At 37.5% G+C, this 23,416-nt stretch overlaps 1 protein-coding gene across 1 annotated transcript in view; it reads right to left on the reverse strand.

Moving 5' to 3' along the window:
• Positions 1-4,591: 4,591 nt before the first annotated feature.
• The window catches only part of f5 (coagulation factor V), a 32,837-nt gene continuing 14,012 nt past the window's right edge, over positions 4,592-23,416 (reverse strand). Inside the window, exons 12-25 of the mRNA XM_059028895.1 lie at positions 20,595-20,807; positions 17,688-20,196; positions 16,721-16,889; positions 15,813-16,043; positions 13,735-13,945; positions 12,670-12,849; positions 9,895-10,011; positions 9,249-9,320; positions 8,901-8,995; positions 7,828-7,983; positions 7,150-7,294; positions 6,602-6,753; positions 6,162-6,344; positions 4,592-5,237 (exon numbers count right to left, since the gene is read on the reverse strand). Coding sequence (XP_058884878.1) covers positions 5,091-5,237; positions 6,162-6,344; positions 6,602-6,753; positions 7,150-7,294; positions 7,828-7,983; positions 8,901-8,995; positions 9,249-9,320; positions 9,895-10,011; positions 12,670-12,849; positions 13,735-13,945; positions 15,813-16,043; positions 16,721-16,889; positions 17,688-20,196; positions 20,595-20,807 — 4,580 coding nt within the window. The 3' untranslated portion in view covers positions 4,592-5,090. The remainder of the gene's footprint in view (positions 5,238-6,161; positions 6,345-6,601; positions 6,754-7,149; positions 7,295-7,827; positions 7,984-8,900; positions 8,996-9,248; positions 9,321-9,894; positions 10,012-12,669; positions 12,850-13,734; positions 13,946-15,812; positions 16,044-16,720; positions 16,890-17,687; positions 20,197-20,594; positions 20,808-23,416) is intronic.

Consider the following 23,416-nt stretch of genomic DNA (forward strand, 5'->3'; position numbering starts at 1 on the left):
ATCCATCTAGGGTGCGTATGTCATTAGCAATGTGGAAAAATAAAAAAAATACAGACCATATTCCATCTAATCAACTGAAATTAATATTTTAAAAACTATACAGAGGTTGTATTACAAATGACAATAACTGGAGTTTTACACACTGAATTAACACAAAAGTGGTATCAATGCATTCAGCAAGGCCTGTGTTTTTGTTTAATATGTCACAGTTATGAGTAATATAATCATGTGCTGTTGTTAGGGGTCAAAGGTTACATCAAGTCATGTTCTGTGCTGATTTTGGACCTTCTGAGTTTAGATAACCCTCAGATGTGTTCTGCCAGAGCTAGAAGTGATTAAGAAAGTTAACAATATTACTCAGATTAAGTGTCAGCTTTTTACCAATTATATTTGACCCATGTCTTACCGTTTGGTTTTGACAGTGTCAAAACTGCCCCTTTTTTTACAACGGAATGTGTCATTTTATGAACATTCCGTGAAAATGTACAGTATTCTGATTACCTAAAATCTATGCAAGTTATACATCTATTAAACACTTTGTTTCTCCATTATATTAAACCTCATGTTTTTCAATATTTTCAGAGGTAGAAGAAATTTTTAGATACCATTATCTATGCTCTCGTACATAAAGTATTTCATCCTGTATATGTAACATGTTGCTTTAGGCCTATTATATCAGTTGAATCAATCTTAAGCTTTCTCACTTAAAAAGCTCTCTCTCTCTCTCTCTCTCTCTCTCTCTGATAATTTGTAACAATTGTAAATGTTCTAACGTCATCACTTTAACAAACGAGAAAGCACTTGGCTAACCTAGGCTAATTCTCACCCTCACAAATTTTAGCTTGGGCTAATTTATCCCTGGGCTAAAATTCATCATACTGCCCCTTTCTATCTCCAATCCCTTGTGTCTCCTCCCTCTTGCCTTCTCCATTCACTACTGGCTGACTTGTTCTCTTCCTTTGTCCCCCTGTGCCAGGTTTAACCAGCTGCTATCCTCAGGACCAGTGTTTCTCAAACTGGGGATCCCAACCCAAAAGAGGATCACAAAGCTATTGTAGCGGGGTGGTGTGATGACAAAAAAATACTGACATAACCTTAAGACAAAGGGCCTCTGATTTTAACCGATAAAACACCCGATACAAAAATGCAAACACAAATGTTTACGCAATTCACGTGGACTTCACCCCTTTCCCATTAAAAAAAAAAATACTACAAAAAGATTAAAACAGAAACACCTTTCCCAGTGTAGCTGGACAATGCTCCTCCTTCCTGACTTGTAACTATCACTAATTCTTTCTGAATAAAACCCACCCATCTACTGAGTGGCAGCAAATTCTACATTTCTATTGGACACTCCACTTGCGAGATTTAGTAGTAGGCTTGTTCGCAGGATTTAAAGCTATATTACAGTTAGATAGTGAAAAAGAATTGTGGCGAAATGTAAAAAAAAATACCTAGACACACAAAAACCCCAGAAGAATGTGCCCGTGACTAAGGATTTTGTTGTGGAAGACAACAAGGAAGGTACAACTAAATGTGCAAGTGGATGTCGAGCTACTACTATTGTGACAGAAAAAAATAACCGAAAACAATACTTTTGTACAGCGTAACAAAGCGAAAGCCCCGGGAAAAAAAAAGATTTACATAAAACTCAAAAATAGATAAAAATAAGCACAGAAAAAAAACAGAAGCCCTACTTAAGATCCTTAGCATTACATTACAGCACATATACACCCATTGTATGGTGTATGTTTAAACATACACATTAAAAACAATTGTTTTTAAAGGCTTAAATAGTAAGTAAGATAGGCAAGAAATAACCCACGACAGGGTGTGCGTTAAGACAATTCTTACCGCACGCCCTGGGTGCATTGTGACGCACTAGGCACTTCAGCCTTCAACACCAGGCAGAAGGATATCTACATCATCATATGGAAGGAAACGGAAATGGATGGAGACACAGATGGATCACATTAATTTACTGTAAAGCTACGTCTCAGTTGGTGCTTATCTTGGCGAGAGCCGAGTTCAAATTAGCGTGAAGTTTGGAAATCAAAGTAATGGAAATCATGAAGATAAGTCCAGTGACTGCTGTGAATAGTGCAGCTGACCTTGTGACAGCCTGGAGAGACAGCTGACAGAAGGAAAGAGACCCCATTGGGGCTGGCAAGGGTTAGCTACCCATGTCGGCAGTATCCAGCTCTGTGTTTACAGAATGCTGGAGACACCCACCCAAGGCTTCTAAGAAATTAAAGAGAAAAATACCCCTAGAGTCTGTGAGAGCGGGTGCGGAAGATGACTCAATGTTGGACAACACGGTTAACAACTTAGGAATGGAAACGGATATGAGAACGGAGAGTACTTCACAAAAGACTAGTTCAAGATCAGCAGTTAGCAAAGACATGGAACTCCAGGTTTGTGTCAGCGGCTGGAGCAAGGCGACAACGGTCAGGGGTTTGAAGATTCATCAAGAAAGAATTAAATGCTTGAGGGAGAAGGGACAAGGGCCTCGCATTGATCAGTCCTTCTTATGAAGTTAGTGAAGTCAGTCGAATGAAATCCAGTGACAGGAAGCAAACCACAGTTCGCAGGATATCAGCACCCCTGTCACAGACGTGAGGAGGACTTGCATGGATACAGCTAGTGATGAACCTAATGATCCTTGTGAAACCAATCAGACAAACCAGCATAAGATAGAAAAGAACCTCAACGGGCACAAGCCTGGAGTTAAATGGCCAAGAGCTTGTGAGAAAACTGCATGGGACACAGTAAACACAGATCTCTGCTTTGCGTTGGAAAGGTTAAATGGATCAGTTGAAAAGAAGCTGGATAAATTTGGGGACATCATCTACACATATGAAAGCAAGAGGTTTTGAGTTGAAAAAAGGAAGGAAAAAAAACAAACTACTCCTGGAAAGTCTAGACGGCAGCAGGAGATTGAACACTTAGTTAGAGAAAGGAGACAGCTGAGGAAGCAATGAAGAAGAGCAGAACAAAGTCAGAAGGAGGGACTCAATCTGTTACAAAGGGTCATAAAAGATAATCTTACAACATTGCGCAGAGCTGAGCGCCTACGGAAACGCTACAAAATGGAGCGTGCGAGAACTAACTTTTATAAAGACCCATTCAAATTTGTAAAGAAAGTATTCATCAGTGAGAAGAATGGCACACTAAAAGCATTTAAGTTTGATCTGGAGAGATATTTGGAGGAAACACATACGGATTAAAAAAGGCAGGAGCCTATGTCAATTCCTTCAGACATCCCACCAGAATACCAAATGGAGGACTGTGAACCTAATTGGAAAGAAGTAGAGCAAGCTGTGAAAAAAATAAGGGTTTCATCATCTCCAGGGCCTAATTGAGTTCCATACAGAGTGTACAAGAGTTTTAGGATTTCTACAAATCCTGTGGAAATTGATGAAAGTGGCATGGGAAAAACAGGTTGTACCAAGAGCATGGTGCCGAGCAGGTGTATGTATATATATATATATATATATATATATATTGCAAATGGGCCATCACTCACTGTCGCTCGTTGCCCCTTTTTAAAACCAGACCCAGGACACAGATTATGGATTTTTAAGCGCAGTTGCGCTATTTTTAATAAACACAAAATGAACAAAAACCAAAACAAACACCTAGCTCCTTTGGAGCACGACCTAAACAATATACAGGTCCCTGACTATCCCGCAGGACGGCTAAGCCGTTTACCTGTCATAAACAGAATACACACTAACCACTTCACACTCACAAGGGTGACTGCCTGGAAACAGAGCACACTGCCTTCTGGTTCCTTCTCCACAGCAGTCCTAAGCAGACTGACTGCCTCGCTTAAATACCCTGCACCTGGTTCTAATTTACAGTTACCACCAGGTGCAGGGGATAATTAACAATCAAATAATTAAACAATGAATTAAACAATTAAACAATAGACAATTAAACTAAACAAACGTGCCTACGCACATGTTTTCTGCAGAGAGGATTTAACACCCTCCCTGCTGTCTTACTATATATATATATATATATTATTATTATTATTTATTTCTTAGCAGACGCCCTTATCCAGGGCGACTTACAATCGTAAGCATATATATGTTTGTACCTTGTGTGGCATAACTTAGCATGTGTTGATTAAAGTTATTTCTCATATAAAACACTCGCAATAACACATCACAATGTATAGGATCAGCTAAATTAGCAATGTATGTATTTATATTATTGCTCAGTCATGATAATGACTTCAAAGCTCACAACTGCTACAGAAGCAAAAATTAGGTTGCTCTGGGTTGTCAGAACTTATTAACCCCCAAATGTTCTCCTTGGCTCCACTCCCCAGAGACTAAGCCCCCCCTAGGAATTATTTCTGGAGCCGTCCCTGTAGGAATGGTCTATGTATTTATGAACTGTGTGTACATTGTGGTCAATATGAATTCATTGTTCTTCTCCGAGAGCCATTGCTATTCAAAAGCATCTGAGACATCTGTGTAATCAGAATTGTTATGGTACTAGTTTGGAAGTGCTTTGTTTAAGCTTGGTTTACTTTGTGTTTTAGGTGAGGGTGAGCTTGTATAAAAACCAGAGGGACAAAATCCTGAGTTTTATTTTTATTAGGCAATTAATTTGAGGATTTAATAAAAAATAAAAAAACAAGAAGAAAAATAAAAACAAACATATTAATTTTGTTTGAATTGTATATACTAGGTAACAAAAACAATTATTGGCCACTCTGGACAGCAATATCTTTGGAAACATTGATTACACAGGAAATACAGGTTTTAACAAAACTAGACAAAGATTTTGCCAAAAGATCAATAGGATCCTACACCTAGTAGTAGTAGGTTTACATTTACTTTAAAAATATATATATTACAGTTTATTGTTCCATACTGGCGAAACCAGTTTATTTTTTGCAAGGTAAATCAACTTAAGCAACTTTATTGCACAGCTGTTCAATATTTATTGTTTTTTTAATGTACTCATTTTTAAATGAAACCACATTATATTAACGCTGAATCATTTCACATTTCACAAAAGTTAAAAAAAATATATATATATAGTCCTAATTCATATCTTATTTATATTGTTTATTGTTATTCAAAGTCACATCCAAGAATCTCAATTCGAAGAGTTATGCTGTTGTTCCAAGTTTTTGGCATTACTCGGATGAATCTTGCAAATATTGGGGGGTAAATGTAGTTTTTTACATGTCCAGAACTGTCAGTGTTTCCCACAAATATCTAAAAAAACAACAAAAAAAAAAAAAACAGGATTAAGTATTCAGCATAAGTACTTAAAGTGTAAGTAGCGAGGTTCCGAAAAATCTAATGTTACACATCCCCACATGTTGTTACAACTGAATAACGTACCTGTCATATTTCTTTTCTTTGTTAACATCCTGGCAACTTTTTACACTTATAACTTTAAAGACTGTTTCAAAGCTCTTTTCAAAATGTCCGCTCTAGTGCACTGATAGGGTAAAGTCTGGATTACTGCCCACATTGTCAAACAAGTAGCACAGCAATAACGATCCACGTGGTACGGAACAGAAAAGCCAGAGCCAAAATCGTTCTTCCTGCAGTGATTTAGACGACAGATCTCAAACCCACAGTTTGAAAACAGCTTTGAAACAGACTAAAGTTATATGTGTAAAAATCTGTCAGGATGTTAACAATGAAAAGACTAAATTACAGGAACGGTATGCTATTTAAACAGTTGTAGCAACACGTGGGGACTTATACTGCTATATTTTTTCGGAACCTCACTACTTACTTAATGTTTTTGTTGGTTATTATGGACCATATTTAAGAAATGTTTTTTATTAAGTATTTCCGTAGTTTAAACAGCATTTTGAAATAACAGAATACATTAATTAACCCTCTCTAAAACGTCTCAGGTTACACAAACTGCAAATTTGGGCTTTAAAAAAATCATTCTGGCATCTTTTCCACCTTTTTGTTTTTAAGTTTTTTTTACAACTTGTTTAAATTAAATACAGATCTGGATTCTAATATTGCCTTTGTAATCTTTTCTTGAATGGCTACATACTGTATATACACACATTAAATGTACACATAATTACACAAGACTGAATACAAAAATAAAATATACATTTTAGAATTGCTTGTAAACATAATTGACAACCCAGACCCCTTTTAACTAACCTTATCTGGGGAATCCTCATCTTCTCTGTAGGGTGTCCAGTTGTTTCCATTATTACTATATTGTATAGAAAATGTTTTTACATACATCTCGTTTGTCATTGACTTGGCACCCTGAGTAACAATTCCGGTAATCTTTTTCTTTTCCTGTAATGCAACCTGCAGCCACTGGTAGATGTTGTTTGCCTGTTGATATAAATATATATGTACATATTTAAAAATAGATCAAACTAGAAATGGGTGTGACTGACTGGGGCAGAGGTCCTTGTATCCAATATCAGCAATAGGAGAGCATCGGGTATGACTGACACTTGTTGCACAGTAACAGGTTTCATGGTGTTTCAATAAGGTTCTCGAGCCAGCTTAAAATTCAATATGTTCCTGTAAAAGGTGGGTCTCTCTCAAAAATAAAAGCAGTTTTGAAGATAAATGAATCCATTTACCTTGGCTTGCCAGGCATTGACAGACCCTCCATTACCAAGACGAGCCAGTCTGGGTTCCCATATGCCACCAAACCAGCTGTTCTTGGAGGAAGAAGCTGTTATCTGGTCATTTTTTATTTCTCCATTTTCCATTCCCAGGGGAACAGAGCATCCTACAAATGCATACAATGTGATATATCTGTTATACCAGTTCTGGTGACTGCTAAGACTGGTAAAACAACAGGTGCCGTACCAGTCTCGGAGGTAAACAGTATAGAAATACATTGATGATGGTATTATGCTCGCTGCTTTAGACAGACACCCATTGATTCTGAGGTTGAAATGAAACAGGTGGGGGTTGTAAAGTACACTTGCTTAATGAATTATCAAGTGGCACAGTAATAATGCATGCCAGCTGATACGATGTATTTAATTATTTATCCTGAATAAGTAATTTTAATGTACGTCCCTAAAAAGGCAAAGTACTGACCCATTACAATCCATTTAGCTTTGAACCGTGCCAACCTACATGTGGAAAAATGAAACAATAATCCCCTGAGCTGACTTACCATCCAGCTCACAGCCATAAAACTCCATGCGGAGGGTTGGCTGGCCGTAGAATAAGGTGGGATAGAGTCGAATGAATCTGCCAATTATCGGTGGATTAAATATGTTTTCCTTAATTCCATAGGCATCTCTGTTGCCTTCAAAGGTCTTCAATAGAATAAAACAAAGTTAGTTCTTGCAAAGGCATATTTGCAGTATTGTTTTCTAAGCTAACCCACTCTCCCGTGCCTGGATCAATTTAATTGTAATGTTGGTATTTTCATTTAGATGCTGGGACATATTGTAGAATGTGCCGCTCCATTATATATTTACAGAATATTAACAAGAAATTTACAAAACCACTTTTACTCCTATCTGTATTCTTTGGCAAACATTTCCAGAAGAGGTATTGTAGTCAGTGCTCCAGATAAGGGTTGGATTTACTCTCCAAATTAGACACGATGTGAGTAAAATATATTTTGGATGAGTAAAATGCAGCTTTTCCTTGAAGTAATGAGACCTTTCAATAAATACTGCATTGACTACACCGTTACACTTTAACTGTAATGTTACTTTTAACTAGTGTACAAAAACTTGGTCTTACAATAAAAACAACAACTATTCTTATTTGCTTTACTGACCACAAACAATATGGCTATGAAGCAAATACACACAAAACGTGATTTTTTTGCGGCACTTACCATTCGGAATGACGTGCTGTTCCCTTTGTAATAAACCCATCTCTTGCTGTCTGTGCTGTAAGACACCCAGTACTCTGTGACATACAGAGATCTGAACATCTTTTTGGCACCCTGAGTGGCCACCTTACTGATTACAACAGGTCTCTGGAAATCCACCTGGAGAGTCACAAGACAAAAGCAAGATGTCTGTCAGATATAAAGGGAGAGAGCACAGACAGGGCTTACAACAGCAATCTAACAAATGTAAAAGGCCTTCCCTAACAGTCACCACAAGGCACTGTTTTGGACCATACAGCAATAAAGATTGCACTTTACAGGGTGTGAATATCTATGTATGGTATCTGCATTTAAAAGGTAAGTAGCTTCAACTTTTATTTTCCCATTGCTACATTTTAGTTCCAGGAGCTGGTCTTTAGTTCTAGCTGCCACTCATATAATAATTAAGAAAAAATAACCACTAAAAATGATTGCAAAAATCATAAAAATGTAATGGTTCAGTAAAAAAAGAAGAAAAAAAGGGAAATTTTAGGTTCCTGTGCTTACATGGGAACAACATTAAATGGAAATGCCTTGTGAACAACTGCTTATTATTAGAAAGCGATTACATGGTAAAAGCATGGCACATGCCGTGAGCATGTAATTCCACAGGTCTGCCAAGAGTTACAATGAAGGGCAGGAATAATTGTGTTGTTTTGTTTGATTTTTCAATAATTATTACGATGTAATACCATGGTGATGCATCCCCCATAATTTAAAGTGCTAACATAATTAATTATATCACCTGGTGGAATCTGACTGAAAACTAAAACTTGAACAAGTTTGCATATTGTGTCTCTTGCACAGGTTTTTATTTTAGCTACAGGTAAGAGCAGGCAGAAGACACCAGGTGGTGCTGTGTGCTAAGTAATGAGTCACCCAGCAGCTGCAAAAAAGTTGATCAAAATCAGCATCTGCCATGGCTATTGATCCAGAGCTGTTTAAAATAAATATTCAACCAGCACAACATTTATTTAAAAACTAAACTACAGCAATACAACAGAGCACACAAAGGGATTTCAAAGTGTGTCATTTACCTGAATCCAGTTAGACCCTGCAGGGTCTGGATCAGCACTCCAAGCATTGTAATATCCTCTATTGTGTAATCTTGCTAATTTAGGTTTCCATTCTCCTTTATGAAGAAAACAATTTAATGTCAAATTTTACTGTTGCAGAATGAAGCTACCAGTAACTCATGAAAACCTTGAAAAAACACATTCATTTAAAGAACATTGGGGTCTAGTCAATAGATCTAAAAGGTCGAGGAAACAGGGGGGATGTTTAGACCTCCTGAAAGGTGACTGGCTTGCGGAAGTGAAGCAACATTTGAACTGGGCATTTCACATTGGGGAGAAAAGCATGTGAGTAAAAACTGATAAACTCACCTGTATATTTGAATGCTGTGATATGCAAATCAGAGACACTTTGTGTTGTAAGACCCAAAGGATGCCCACAATCTGTAAAGAAATAAAAAAATTAAGCATGATTGGATTTATTGCGACAGACCTTTATACCGCTGCCCTGTCTCTATTAGACATATTTCTACTACACTGTGATTGCAATAAAATCAACCCTGAGGGAATACACTAGAAGAAATAATAGCATGGACCTAATAGTACCCAAGACTTGGCCTTTATACATATTTTCCACTATGTGTTACATAGGATGGCTCTGTTTGTTTAAATTATGTTGTTTACATTTTTGATTAGCAGAAGGGCAGGGAATGCAGGCTGTTATGGGTGAATTAAAATCAATATTGGGAATTTTACCCTGATAAAAGAAAATTCCAGCTGGGAATTGGAAGTTGGAAATTGGAAAGATACAATGGTTTCTAACTATAATCATATGTCATAAAATGATATTAACAAGAACTGTGACAGGTTTACCACAATTTATATTAATTGAAGTTTTAAAAAAAAATGACTACTGTCTCTTGAACCAGCAGGGTCATCTCTGAACAGGCAACAAACGCTGACTGTTGCTGGAACTTGCAACAATTTGTTCCATTTATTTTTCATCGGTGTCCTTTACCTTCATCCAACACCAAGAATAGTGTCTGCATTCCTGCCTGTTGGTATTCACCCACTTCTGACTCCAAAAGCCACAGGCCAGGTTTAGAAGTCCTCATTTCAATGGTTCCAAATGTACCTTAAACAATAAACCACATAAAAATTGGGAGGTGAGATGATGGCAACTTCCCAAAATTAAATTACTATCATCATCATCATCATCATCATCATCATCATCATCATCATCATCATCATCATCATCATCATTCTGAGATTCTGATCTTGAGCTCTGAAAAATGTTGGTTTCCTGTCAGTGTAAGGCTCATAGTGGTCCCTATTGGTGCAAGGAAGTATGGTTCCTCTCACGATGCTGGTTGATGAGAGTAACGCTATTTGTGGTCCCCACTGGACAAAAAGGAACATTCATTTCTGAGAATTAGCTATATGCTGAAGGATAGCCTATATGTTTGGTAAAAGTAAAACATAAATAAATATATTAATAAATATTGAAATAAATGAATACGTAAATCAATACATAGACATCTTTCTTTATTTATCTATCTTGATATTTCTTTCTTTTTCACTATCAGTATAAACACTGCCATTTAATACTGTATGAAACGAAAATACTTTTGTACATAAAGGTTGTCATGCTTTCATATATTTTTACTTTCAAATTTAAAAATATATTGTAACGACCTGGACAATTGTTTTGTTGCAGGACTTGTTGTCTGTTCAGTTTGTCTCATCTGTCTTTTATTATGTTACATGTATTGTAAGGGGAACGGTTCACGCCATTACTTAGCATGGGAAGGGGGAGTGAGTGAATGAGTGGGGAGAATGTGCGTTGCTGTTTTCGGAGGTTGCAGAGCATGGATGTGACTGGTTCATGAGCCGGACAGCGGCGGGAAAGACGGGAGGTTATATCGGGGTGCATGAGCCTGGGGACTGGAGACAGTCCTGCGCTGAACTTGAATGAGAAACTGTGGTTGCGACTGAGCGAGCGTGTGAGCTGTGACCGGAGAGAATCTGCAGTGAAAGTGCCAAGACTAAAATGTAGGGTTATTATTTTGGTGCCGTGAATTCCGGCCCCTGACAGGAATTCTCTGTAGTTTCAAATAAAACAAACATTTTGAGAATTCAACACCGTCTCCCTAAGTACTACTTCCTAAACATGAAAATGTTACAATATACTAAATGAAAGGATCAAGCTTATTATGGTAGTTTGCAAAATCAGATGAAAGCTTTCAATACACTTTGGATAATAGATAATCATTATTTACAAAATCTTGTAGTCTCGTTACTGGTTGAAAACTGTAACTTTACTGCTATACTACTTGCAAATGTAAAGTGGAAGACAAACTTTGTGGTGTGAAAGCTAGGGCGTCTGCATTGTAAACTGCATTGGAAGTATGTATTGGGTTTGATTCCCATGTGGTGTTTATATTGCAAACTTTAAAAAAAAAAAAAAAAAAGTATTTTATTTTTGTGTAACTGTAACAGGGTGAGGAGTCCTGTACATGATTGTTTATTTATTTTTAGAACGGGGCCTCCCCCTCCACCCCTGTGTCTCATTTGTGTTATTTTGTATTTGTTTTGTTGTATTATTATTATTATTATTATTATTATTATTATTATTATTATTATTATTATTATTTATTATTTTTAAATATGTTGTTATTGTTTGGCAAGGACAAACGAGGGATGCGCCACTAGGGAGCCCTAAACACATTTTTGATGTAAAAAAAATGTAGTTGATATGAATGACACTTTCATTGAACATACATACTTTTGCACACATAACTTTAACATGTGCATACAAGGCAGGATTTGAACCCTAGCTAGTCATACTTTCACTCCAACTACATAACCGCTGTGCTACACAGATTCACATCTTAAACCTCTCAACAGACTAGGCTACTATTTACATTTACCCTATGGAAAAGGTCAATACATTGCCTCAATATAGGTTGAACAATTTTGCTATTCCCATAATGTGTGTATGTTATTGTCCATTAAATGAAAAAAAAGTGATATCTGAAACAAAAACAGATTGGAAATGTGAAAAAACACTAAGTTATCAAAAGTGCCCAGCCATTTAAAGTGGAGATATCAAAAACACAAGCCAAGTTTCAAGAAACCACTGGGGCAACCTTGCCCAGCACAAAGCAAATAGGCACAATTGTAAAACGGATGGGGGCCAAGGTTGCCCCAGTTGTTTCTTCTAACTTGTATAAAAAATACAAGCTAAGTTAGAAGCAACGCTTGGGGCAAGCTTGGCCAGCACTAAACAAATAGGCAAAACTGTAAAAGTGGTGGGGGTCAAGGTTGCCCCAATTGTTCTCAGGCACAATAAAAGTGGATCGAACTTGCATCAAAAACATCTGAAACAAAAACATTGGAAATGTGAAAAAACAGCACGTTTTCAAAAGTGCCCAGCTATTTAAAGTGGAGATATCAAAAACACAAGCCAAGTTTCAAGAAACCATTGGGGCAACCTTGACCTCCACCGCTTTTACAGTTGTGCCTATTTACTTGATGCCGGGCAAGGTTGCCCCAATGGTTTCTTGAAACTTGGCTTGTGTTTTTGATATCTCCACTTTAAATAGCTGGGCACTTTTGAAAACGTGCTGTTTTTTCACATTTCCAATGTTTTTGTTTCAGATTATTATGCAAGTGGTATGATTATTTAGTGTCTATTGTCATCATATATCTCTCAGTAGTGCCATGCCTGCAGTATCTCTGTTTCTTCAGACTTCCTGGGGTGAGAGATCAGACTGTGGGGAAGGTTACTCACCAGGAACCAGCGGGTACACACCAAGGCGGTAGTCCTTGCTCTGCTTGTCTAGGAACGTCTGACCATGAAAATGAACGCAGTGGATGTCTTTGGGGCCGCCCATGTTGATCAGATGCCACCTCACAAGCTCTTTGCTGTACATCCTGAGACCCTTCAAGCTGTAAATGATCCCATTGATGGCTGGAATGAAGAAAACAATATAATCATTGGCTTATCAATGTGTAACGCTGAGGCAAACAAATAAAGTGATGTCAGTTTTGCACTAAGGCATTTCTTCCAAATACAAAATAATTTAGAAATTATTATATTCCTCAGGACAAGAACTTTAGACATACAAGTGATTTAAATAGGCGACCAAATCAAAAGTCTAGTCAAATGCGTATTTGATTCTATAAAGCTTTTAAGAAAGAAGCAAAATGAGAGTTTTAAAACTCCTTGTATCAGAACAAAGTTTTGCTTAAACCTGTTTTGAGAATCTACAATAGACGTGTTTATTACAATCCAGCGTGTTAGTAAAAAATTATTATCCCCCACAAATGAAAATGTCACTGTGACTTACATCCACCCTATACAGTATACAGTTACAAATGTGTCAAATATACACAGCTTCCTTCATATATCCTCAGATTCTGATATTTCAATTACCTGAATTACCTGTAGCAAAGAATATTCTAACCTTGTTCCCGTGGCCCCAGCCTCACTGGAAGTTCAATAATGAAGTACCAGGAAGACAATTACAAACTTTAGACTTTGGTACAATTAGCCCGGTTTATCAAGGTATTTGCAGCAAAATGCAATTTGAACCATTTGATGTAAATTGCATTTTTCTGCAAGGACCTTGATAAATCGGGGCCTATGTGCCCTATTCATAAATCTTTAACTAATTTTCTTTATTTTCTGTCTTTATGAATAATATAATGATATTCATCAGACTATTCTAAACCTACAATATAGACCAGTTTTAAGAATTTCTCAAGCAGTATTTTATATATAGACAGACTTTCAATTTCACTTGTTTCTTTTAGTGTTGCTACATATCTTCCGATTAAGGACAAAATGTAGTACCATGGAATCTGTTCCTTTTTTTAAACTTAGGATCAGTCACTGCCACTTTGTTGTTTATCTTCCTCATGTTGTCCTCAAAGTACCAGCTTTTGTTTTCATCAAAAGTCATAAAAAGTAGAACAAATTCCCTTGTATTGACTGTGCTACTATTCAGCATCCCTTTCGCGCAGATTAACAAAGGTCCAATCAATCCAGAGTTTATATCTTTCTCCTGGAAGAAAAAGCAGTAGGTTTTGCATTGGTCGAACAGAAAAGGGCATCTTTTTTGTATTACAATATGATTCAATAAATTCTGTTTGGTTGATTTCACAGTATATAAGCAAGGTAAAACTGCTGCATAAGAAACAAAGTTAAGTAGACAATCATCTGAGCTAGTTCAGTGAAGAAGGCACTAACCAAAACATTTGTCTATTTGACTTACAGTTTTGCCTTAGAATTTGTATTATTATTATTTTTAATTTTTGAGCGATCAATTATGATTTTTATGTATTTTTCCCCCAATTTCGAATGTCCAATTATGTTTTTCTCCTCACCGCAGCGAGTCCCCACACAGCACAGACTTTCTGAGTGTATGTGAGTGTCCCCGATCTCACAAGCCTAAAGCCAGAATCGCTTTTACACTGAGTAATCCAAAGTAAAGGTCAGCTCGGGTATAAAAATAAAACCCAGCCCGAACCCGACCTGACCACAGCCAATCCGAACCCGATCCCGAGAGCTTTTAATTTTTTTTTTCTGACCCCAATATCGCCATAAATAATATCAAAGATGCTATTGAAATACAGAAAGCATATTTCGAGTCAAAACACAAATTAAAAAGAAAACAAATACTCTCAGCGAAGCATCCAGTTAGATGAACATTTTACTTGGTATTCTCAGATACAGACATATAGCATCATGTTTGGATAAACCTAGCTAAGAAACAGCAAAGTTAACGTTGAACATCAAATTATATGTCGATGACTTGTCATTATATCACACCAGACTTTAAACTCAATGCCAAAGTTTTAACAACAACAATGTTTCCACTGGAGGATGCCAAAACTGGTGAAAACAATGTCATTTAAGTTTCTCAAATCACAGAATTACCAGGTTCAATGCAGGATGCTGGTCTCCCTCAAGTTATCTCTAAGCTTTTAAAACGGTCAAAAGAAATCAACCCTAAACTGCAACACATCCGGGGCAATGTTTTCCAGCTTCTAGTTTTCTCCAGCAGTTTTTTTCGGTCTGTACAAATGAAGTTATGTGCGACTGACTTGGCCCATTTCAGCGACAGAACTTTCCACTGCTAAACAAACATTCTCCAGTAGACAGCTTTCATTTTATATCTACAGCTTCCATACTTAATAATGTAGAATCACTTTTTGGCTGTATTTTTTACAGCATAAACATGGGAATGCAGTGACGCCTCTCACTGCACGCTTCACACTTTATGCTTTGCTCACGTGGGATCCGTGATAAGTCGGAAGTAATTTTAGGAGGTATTTGCATTTGCATGAGGAAAAAACACTCGCTAAAATGTAATAATGCATTTATTTATAAAACACTGAGCCGGCCCGGCCCGACACGAGCCTGAGTGCTTGACACAGAATATAAACCCGACCCGAACCTGACACATATAGTCGGGTTCGGGTCAGGTAGCCAGGCTTTAATCCAAAGCAGAGGTGGGCAGGCTACCAGTCGCGGAGAACAGAGATCAGCCCTGCTTTTTACCCACTCTGAATGTGCTCGGTGTCTGGCCAGTAGGGTTCGCTGTTGCGCGATGAGGAGAAGCAATCCCTGCCTGTTTACCATCCCCCACCCCAGTAGCATCAGAGCCAATGTGATGCCCCCTTTGGAGTCCCCAACAAAGTTATGCCTCTTTGCACAGCTCGGACACAAACTGGCAGCGTCCAAGCTGTGTGATTAATCCTGCACTCCCAGAGGCAGCACTTTAACCAGATGAGCCACTCAGGGACCTCTTTGCCTTAGAATTTTGATTGAGCATTACATAGATAGATAGATAGATTTTCATCCTTTCAGTTTGCAAAGACCATTAACATGTGGCATGCATGTGAGTCCTTCACCCCAGTGTTACCTACAGGGTTTACACCTGAATAGTAGACCCAGGTTCTGCAGCCATCTGATTTAGGTCCAATCTTGTCTTTTGCCTGCCATACATATGTATAAGTGTCACCAGGCTGAACAGCATCGTCAAGTTTATACCAATATGGAGAATCATCCTCGTAACCCATTCCTTCCATTGACTTTCCAAAAGAAACACCATGAGCATGTAGGGAGTACTCTCTGGAAGCAAGGTTTTTGAAAACAACCTGGAGGAACAGAAAGTATATATATATATATATACACATTATTATTATTATTATTTATTTCTTAGCAGACGCCCTTATCCAGAGAGAGAGAGAGAGAGAGAGAGAGAGAGAGAGAGAGAGAGAGAGAGAGAGAGAGAGAGAGAGAGATATTTTGAAAAAGAAAAACTGCTGTGTACCAATGATACTGTAGGCACACAAAAATGTGAATAATTGATAAAAAAAAATAAAAAAAAATCAATTATATCAGGACATTTTGGACTCCTTCAGCTGGAGTCCAAAATGTCCTGATATAATTGAAAAAAAACATTTGGAAATAGTATATAGTGTATACATTGTTATTATTCAGAATTAGAAAGAGTCAGAAAAACCAATCCTGCCCTGAAGGCAGTATGTTCAGTATTGTGTATAAATCTGTTAACAATCAGTGCAGGGTGTTTATTGGAGGCGGCAGTCTATTTAATGTTATGTCGTATTATAGGAATAGATTTTTACAAACACATCCTGGTCCCAGTTAGTTCGTAAAATAAAGGTTTCACAGTCATTTTTGATTACAAGGTTTGTATACAGCATTTTTTCTGTTTTTAACATGACTAATACAGACTTCCCATCATAGCACTCTTACAGTGCTGATCCTGCAAATCTACAAAGGGTGGCAATGAGAGCATTCTCAGACTCACCACAATGCTATCATCGATTTCAGCTTTAATGAGCGGGCCAAGGATGCCAAGGAACTCATCGACTTCTCCTCGAATGTCTGGTATGGAGAAGGAGCTATCCAGGTATTTACGGAAAACCACTTTTTTAAATTGTGTGTTCCTTTCATCTGTACTGCTTTCCTCGAACCTTCTGTTAATGTAACAGAAAGAAAAGATCATTGTCTTAGATGAGGGATAAAAACAAACATTGGATTTCTGATAGTACTAGAAGCCAGTCCCTTGGTTCCCCTTGTCATTTTTAATTATTATTTATTTCTTGGCAGACGCCCTTATCCAGGGCAATTTACAATTGTTACAAGATATCACATTATACATTATTTCACATACAATTCCCCATTTATTCAGTTGGGTTTTTACTGGAGCAATCTAGGTAAAGTACCTTGCTCAAGGGTACAACAGCAGTGTCCCCCACTGGGGATTGAACCCACAACCCTCCGGTCAAGAGTCCAGAGCCCTAACCACTACTCCACACTGCTGTCTCTAATTCAGCATTTAATCTCAATGGATTATCCTAGAAATTAAACTGAATTTAACGTGAACAACGTATTTTAGAGGACCCCACGGGACTCGAGGTTTTGATGGGTTCCATCATGACATTGTGACGAAAGGCACTTTATAAGTGAAAACAATTATTATTATTATTATTATTATTATTATTATTATTATTATTATTATAAGTAGTAGTAGTAAACTTTTATAAAGGAAGAGTAAGCTTATAGTTTCCTTGTATATTTATTGCTAGCAGTGATTTCATTTGCTTAACATTCTGTAAGAGTAATCATGCACATCACAAGAATAGACAAATCCTAAAGTAAAGTAGCTTCAGGCAGGTAATGGAAAGTGTGATGTGTTTATACAGACAAGTGCAAAAGAGCATCAGAAAAAAACTATAACAGGGATATACTGTACAGATATCAAAAGTACATACCTTGATCCTTTATACCCAGCATAATCCCATTCAACTTCTTCGGCAGCTATGAAGTACATTCTTACGTTTCCTTGTGCCGTACTTATATAGTAGTTTGCAATGTCATCTTTATTACTCTGACTATGAAAAGTGGTGAAATAAGGGTCTTTATATTCTACATATTCATAGCTATTGCCTTGCTCTAAATCGTGCAGATCTTCATTTTCATTCATGTCCGGCAAAAACAGGTCATAGTCATTAAATTCCCCCCTTGGAACGCCTATGACGATGTTTTTCCCGATCAACTCTTTCTCATTTGAAACTGTCTTGTATACTCTGGGATTGATGCTATCCGGTCTATGTCCTCTGGGTGAAAAACCAGTCTCCGTTGTAAACGTATTTCCCGTCGCTGAAAGGTCCTTTTCATTATTTTTCTTTTTCCTTCTCATCTTTATGCCACCCAGTTTCTTCTTGTGCTTCGGTGGTTCTTTAGATTCACTTGCCTTGATGTGCTTTTCATCTTCTATGTACTTTTTCACATGACTAGGAATTTCCTTGTGATGAGTTTTATGCTTTCCTAGATATTCCCAGTGTTTCTTTGAAGGGTCCAGGGATGTGGTAACAATGCCTATTCTGTTTTTATTACCGGTGGTGTCATTCAAATAAATGACCACTTTCTCTACCATTTCATCGCTCTCTGAACTGATTTCCTCTGAATAAATGTCGTTGAACTTTGACACAGGGATTTGTACCTCATTTACACCATCACGACTTTGAAGTGCAGCATTGGATTTGTTATTTGAAATTACTGTCATATTTCCATGAATTTCTACCACTAGTGTCTCAGTAAATGTTTCTGTCCCAGGGCTGCTTGCCAGAGAAGATGATTGGTTTACCAAATCAAGAAACGTGGCTGCATTGAGACTACTATCTGAGGCTACCCATACAGTTTCATTGCTTTCAGAACTCATGTCCTTGGATTCAATGCTTTGATTATCTAGCGCAGAGATATCTGTCATATTTCCATTAACTTCTATTGCAGCTGTAAAATTACCAGCAAGAATCCCAGCTTGTTCTTCAGAAGAGTTTTGGTTCTTCAATTGGAGATATTCGGTTGTATTTGACCTGTTACTTGTTTCATTTTGAGCAGAAATAAATGTAGTGTTCCGTTCAGATACAATACTGTAATTCCCACCTCCGTTGTTACCACTGGTGACTTCCAAAGACTGTTTCACACGTGCAGGATGATAACCTTTCTCCTGAGTGACAACAGGGTGACTGACATTTTGACCTTCTGCGTGGCTATAATGGGATACAGGCTGCTGGAAATGTTTTTCACTTTTACTGTTTGATAAAATCTGATATTGCTCATTGTCTGCATCCATTTTACCTTCTCCACCAGGTACAGTCTCATTTATTGCTGTATCTTTTACAGAACTGGTGTTGTAAATTACTTCAGACTCTCTGATCTCTGATTGCCCCTCCACTTCCACTAGTAGAGTGTGGTCTATTACATTGTCTGCTGTGTGGCTATCCAGTAACACAACATCTGCATTATTGCTGTTCTGTGTTTTCACTAAACTGTCATTTTCTAGCTCCTTAGTGATGGGGACATGGTAAATAAATGCTTCCTTATCTTCTGGTATTGCATATTTTGTAGCCTGCAAAGCTGTACTGTTATTTCCTTCAAGTGATATATTCTCCATTGTGAAATTCTCTATGGTCCTTGCACTTTCCTTCTCTTGTTCCTCATGAGATCTGGCAGACTGGTTGTTTCTTCCCATCACAAAACTTTCTTGGTCACTGTTTAAGGTTTGCCAACTGTTGTTTGCCACTGGAGGTAACAACGGATCTCTGTATTCCTGTGACCTTGTCTTGTTACTAATAGTTAAGGGAACAGAATCATTATTGTGAACTTCTTTTGTTGTGAACCACTGAGCTGTGCTATTGAGTAAAAGTTTTTGAAGATCTTCTGCCTTGTCCCCTGTCTTGGCCCGCTTTTCAGAGCTTGACAGATCTGCTTCTTCTTTAGAGGATCCTGTTACGTGGAGATGTCCCTCTTGTGGTTCATTCAGCTGCATTGCATGCAGCACCTCCTGCTTTAGCAGGCAGTCATTGCTATCCGCTCTAAAGCTCTTGTTGCTTGGGGCCACTGAAGCAGATAAACTTACATTTTCCGTGAGGTTTCCATCCTCATAATCACCTAGCAGAGTGGAGAAATCCAAAACTTCATCCTCTGCCATGAGGCCTTGCGTTTTATTCTTGAAAGAGCGTAAGCCAAGTTGATTGGCCCACATTTCTGTCATTTCATCAAGCTCTGTCTCTGAAGAGACTATGTCATTCGGTTTGACATTTACTTTTACATCATCTTTATTTTCTTCATTAGGTACCCACACAATACCCACATCTTTGTCATTATCAGTGGTTTCATAATAATAATCGGGATCTAGAAGGCATTCTAGATCTTTGAATCGTAGCCTTATTCCCTTGTTACTCTGGTGAGAATTTAATGATGCCAAAAGCCAGTGGCCTGCAGGGAAGAAATAGAGATAATGCATGATTATTCGAATATAAAAATACAACAATATTTAAGCAAATATTGAGAAGTTAGCTACATTTCTATAGTTAAGATACTATAAAGTAGAGGGCTTACAACTGTAAACTAAGCAATGTTGTAGTAGGCAAACACAAAGAAGTTTGGTAAAATTAGATTGTAAGACTGCAGGGTCTAGTTCAATGATTTAAACACTGGCGAATCTTAATACTACTGCTTTATAATGTATAAAACTGTATTTTGTATTGTATGTGTTAATAAGTGGTAAGTGGGTGAAAAAATCACCCAGGGGGGTGGCTGAATTAATGTAGAGTTAGACTAGTAGCCCTTAGTAATGCCCAAAATCTTACAAGACCAGCCTAAATATAACTCACCAATGTTGTCCATGTTCATTGTAATGGTTTCCCCGCTCATGGGGAAGAGACTCAGCACATCTTCATCTCTTTTATTGTGTTCAAAGGTGTGGCCATAGAAGTGGGCAGTTTGGATATCATCCTGTGCGCCGACACTTGAAACATGCCAGGTGACAACCTCATTGTGGCAAAATCCAAGGAATTCTCCACTGTCATAGACTTGACCATTTATTGCTGTGAAAAAATAAGATTACTAATATCTCAAAGGCAATAAATATCAAGGGGCTTGAAGACCATTTGATAGTACATTAAGAGGTTACCTAATACAATCTCCATGTCCTGATATTTACCTATTTATTTATGCTATGTATGATTATCCAGCTATTTAAAATAAATAATAAAACAAACTAATAGAAAGTTGTCCAGTACTTCCCCATCAGTATGATCTTGTCAAGTGAGATTAAATACAGAAATAGCTTTATATTCAGATAAAAAAATACTGTTTATTAGCAAATGAGGCATAAGGGTGTTTGTTCTTTTTATACAATACATATAATACTGTACTCTACATTCTCAAATATAACTGTTCTAAAAATGTATTGAGCCTGCAAACACACTATATTGTTGTTCTTCTACTTCAATTTCCATTGAGCCACTGCTGTTTTGTACTTCATAGTACAAAATAAAGAAAAAAATAGGATCTATTCAGTTGTAAAAACATAGCTAAGAATAACAGAGAACAGTGAAAGCATGGTAAAGCATACATAGACATTATAAAAAACAAAGAGGTATGGTAAAGCCACTAAAATAAAAAATATTGCAACCAATGGTAAACTATGGTAAACGCACAGTAAACTGCAAAATGTCCCATTAAAAAGGGTGTGGCTTTATGCATCTTCATTGTTGACATTCAGGCTGAAATGTACCTTTAAAAACTACAGCAGGTGAAAAGGACACACAAAGCATTAATGACAGCAGCAATTACTTTAATACTGTGGTGTTTAGGATATGAACCAAGCATACTTAGATTAAACAAGCATAATCTGAGATTCTGAAAGACAGCTGAAAAAGTTAGAATGCAGAATTATTCTCTACCTGTTGTTGGTGGTGGGGATGAAGTATTCAGTAGAATTAAGGCCTTAAATACTTGGCTGGCTGGTTGGTGTGTGCAAGAAGGACTGGGATTTATAAACAACTGGGAAATAGATATTATAGGGAAGATGGACTGCACCTAAACAGATCAGGGGCAAGTAGGCTAGCCGATAACATTGAACATCACCTAGCAAGGTATTTAAACTAGGAACTGGCGAGAGGAGAGAATCTAAAGAGGCATGTAAAATTCAGGTTAAAGTATCCTGCCATTCCCACTACCCGTTGAGTAAACACAGAGGTGTGTGCTACAGTAACCTTCATCAAATTCCTGTTACCCCTGCTCAATCACATACCCTTGATTGGACCAATTTACGCCTAGGTTTATTTTATGTCAGCTGTGGCAAATATTCCCCCGAAAGAGGGTAAATGACTAGTGGGGTTTAATTTTTATTTATTTATATATTTTTTTAAATCCGTGCCGTCTGATTTTTACCCACACGCCAGATAATCGTAAATCAGCTTTGTATATGTGAAGTGTTCTAAATAAATGTACATTCTACATGACAAAATGAGCAATTTTAAATGAAGTTTACAAATTATACACAACATAGATATTCCCATTATTTTTTATTTCCATGTGGCTGCTGCTCGCTGGTGGGAGAGCCGCCTCCCTGTATTCTAGTAGTTTCCATAACAGCAAATTATGCTTCCATTCATTTTTCTGGATCTCGATAACATGCATATTGATTAACGAGTTCCCCTTATCTAGTCGTTGAGACAGGAAGTGATGTAGGTGACCTGCGACAATTAAGCTTTTTAACGAGAAATGCGTTCCTTAACAACCACATCGACTCACTTTCAAAGCATTAATGGATTGATTTAATTAACACATTTCGTTTGAAAATCACTTGCTACTAAAGCTCTCGTTACTATACCACGAGTTTGATACAGTAACACTGTTCTTTGAAAATCCCGCCCTCTGAGTCCTCATCAGTAGATGAGCTGGTTAATACCTACAACACCACCTTGACTGGTATCTTTAGATACTGTAGCGCCAATCAAAACTCGGAGAGTGTCTTTTAAAAAAAGCTCACTGCGGTTTACTGATGCAGCTCATAAGATGAAATATGAGGGTCGTAAACTAGAACGGAGATGGCAGGAATCTAAATTGCACGTTCATCACATCGCATGGAAGGGCCACCTGGTTCAATATAGGAAGGCTCTGGCGTTGGCTAGATCATCATATTAATTGAAGCAAATAAAAACAACCTTATATTTCTTTTCGCTACCTTAGATAAATTAATTAATCATTCCCCTAATAGTCCTACCCTTGACATTGGCTCCTCTCACAGCTGCAATGACTTCTTACATTCATTAAAATAAAATACTAGACATCAGAAATTAGATTCCACAGACACCTTCTATTAAGGAGGACTCCAGCACAATTTTACCAACTACACCTATTAAGGCTACTATGGGGGATTTTTCTTTGATTACCTTACAGGAACTGACAGAGTTAGTTCAACATATGAGAGCTACTACATGCTCCCTTGATCCTATTCCTACAAAACTATTAAAATATGTTCTTGGTGTTATTAATTCCCACATTTAAAAAATGATAAATGTTTTACTTAGCAGCTGTGGTTAAGTAACCTGTGCTTAAGAAACACAATTTGGACCGTAAAGTCCTCAAAAACTATAGGCCAATCTCCAACCTACCATTCTTAGATAAGGTTCCAGAGAGAGTTGTT

This window comes from Acipenser ruthenus, chromosome 8 (genome assembly GCF_902713425.1).
Source record: "Acipenser ruthenus chromosome 8, fAciRut3.2 maternal haplotype, whole genome shotgun sequence".
NCBI lineage: Eukaryota > Metazoa > Chordata > Actinopteri > Acipenseriformes > Acipenseridae > Acipenser > Acipenser ruthenus.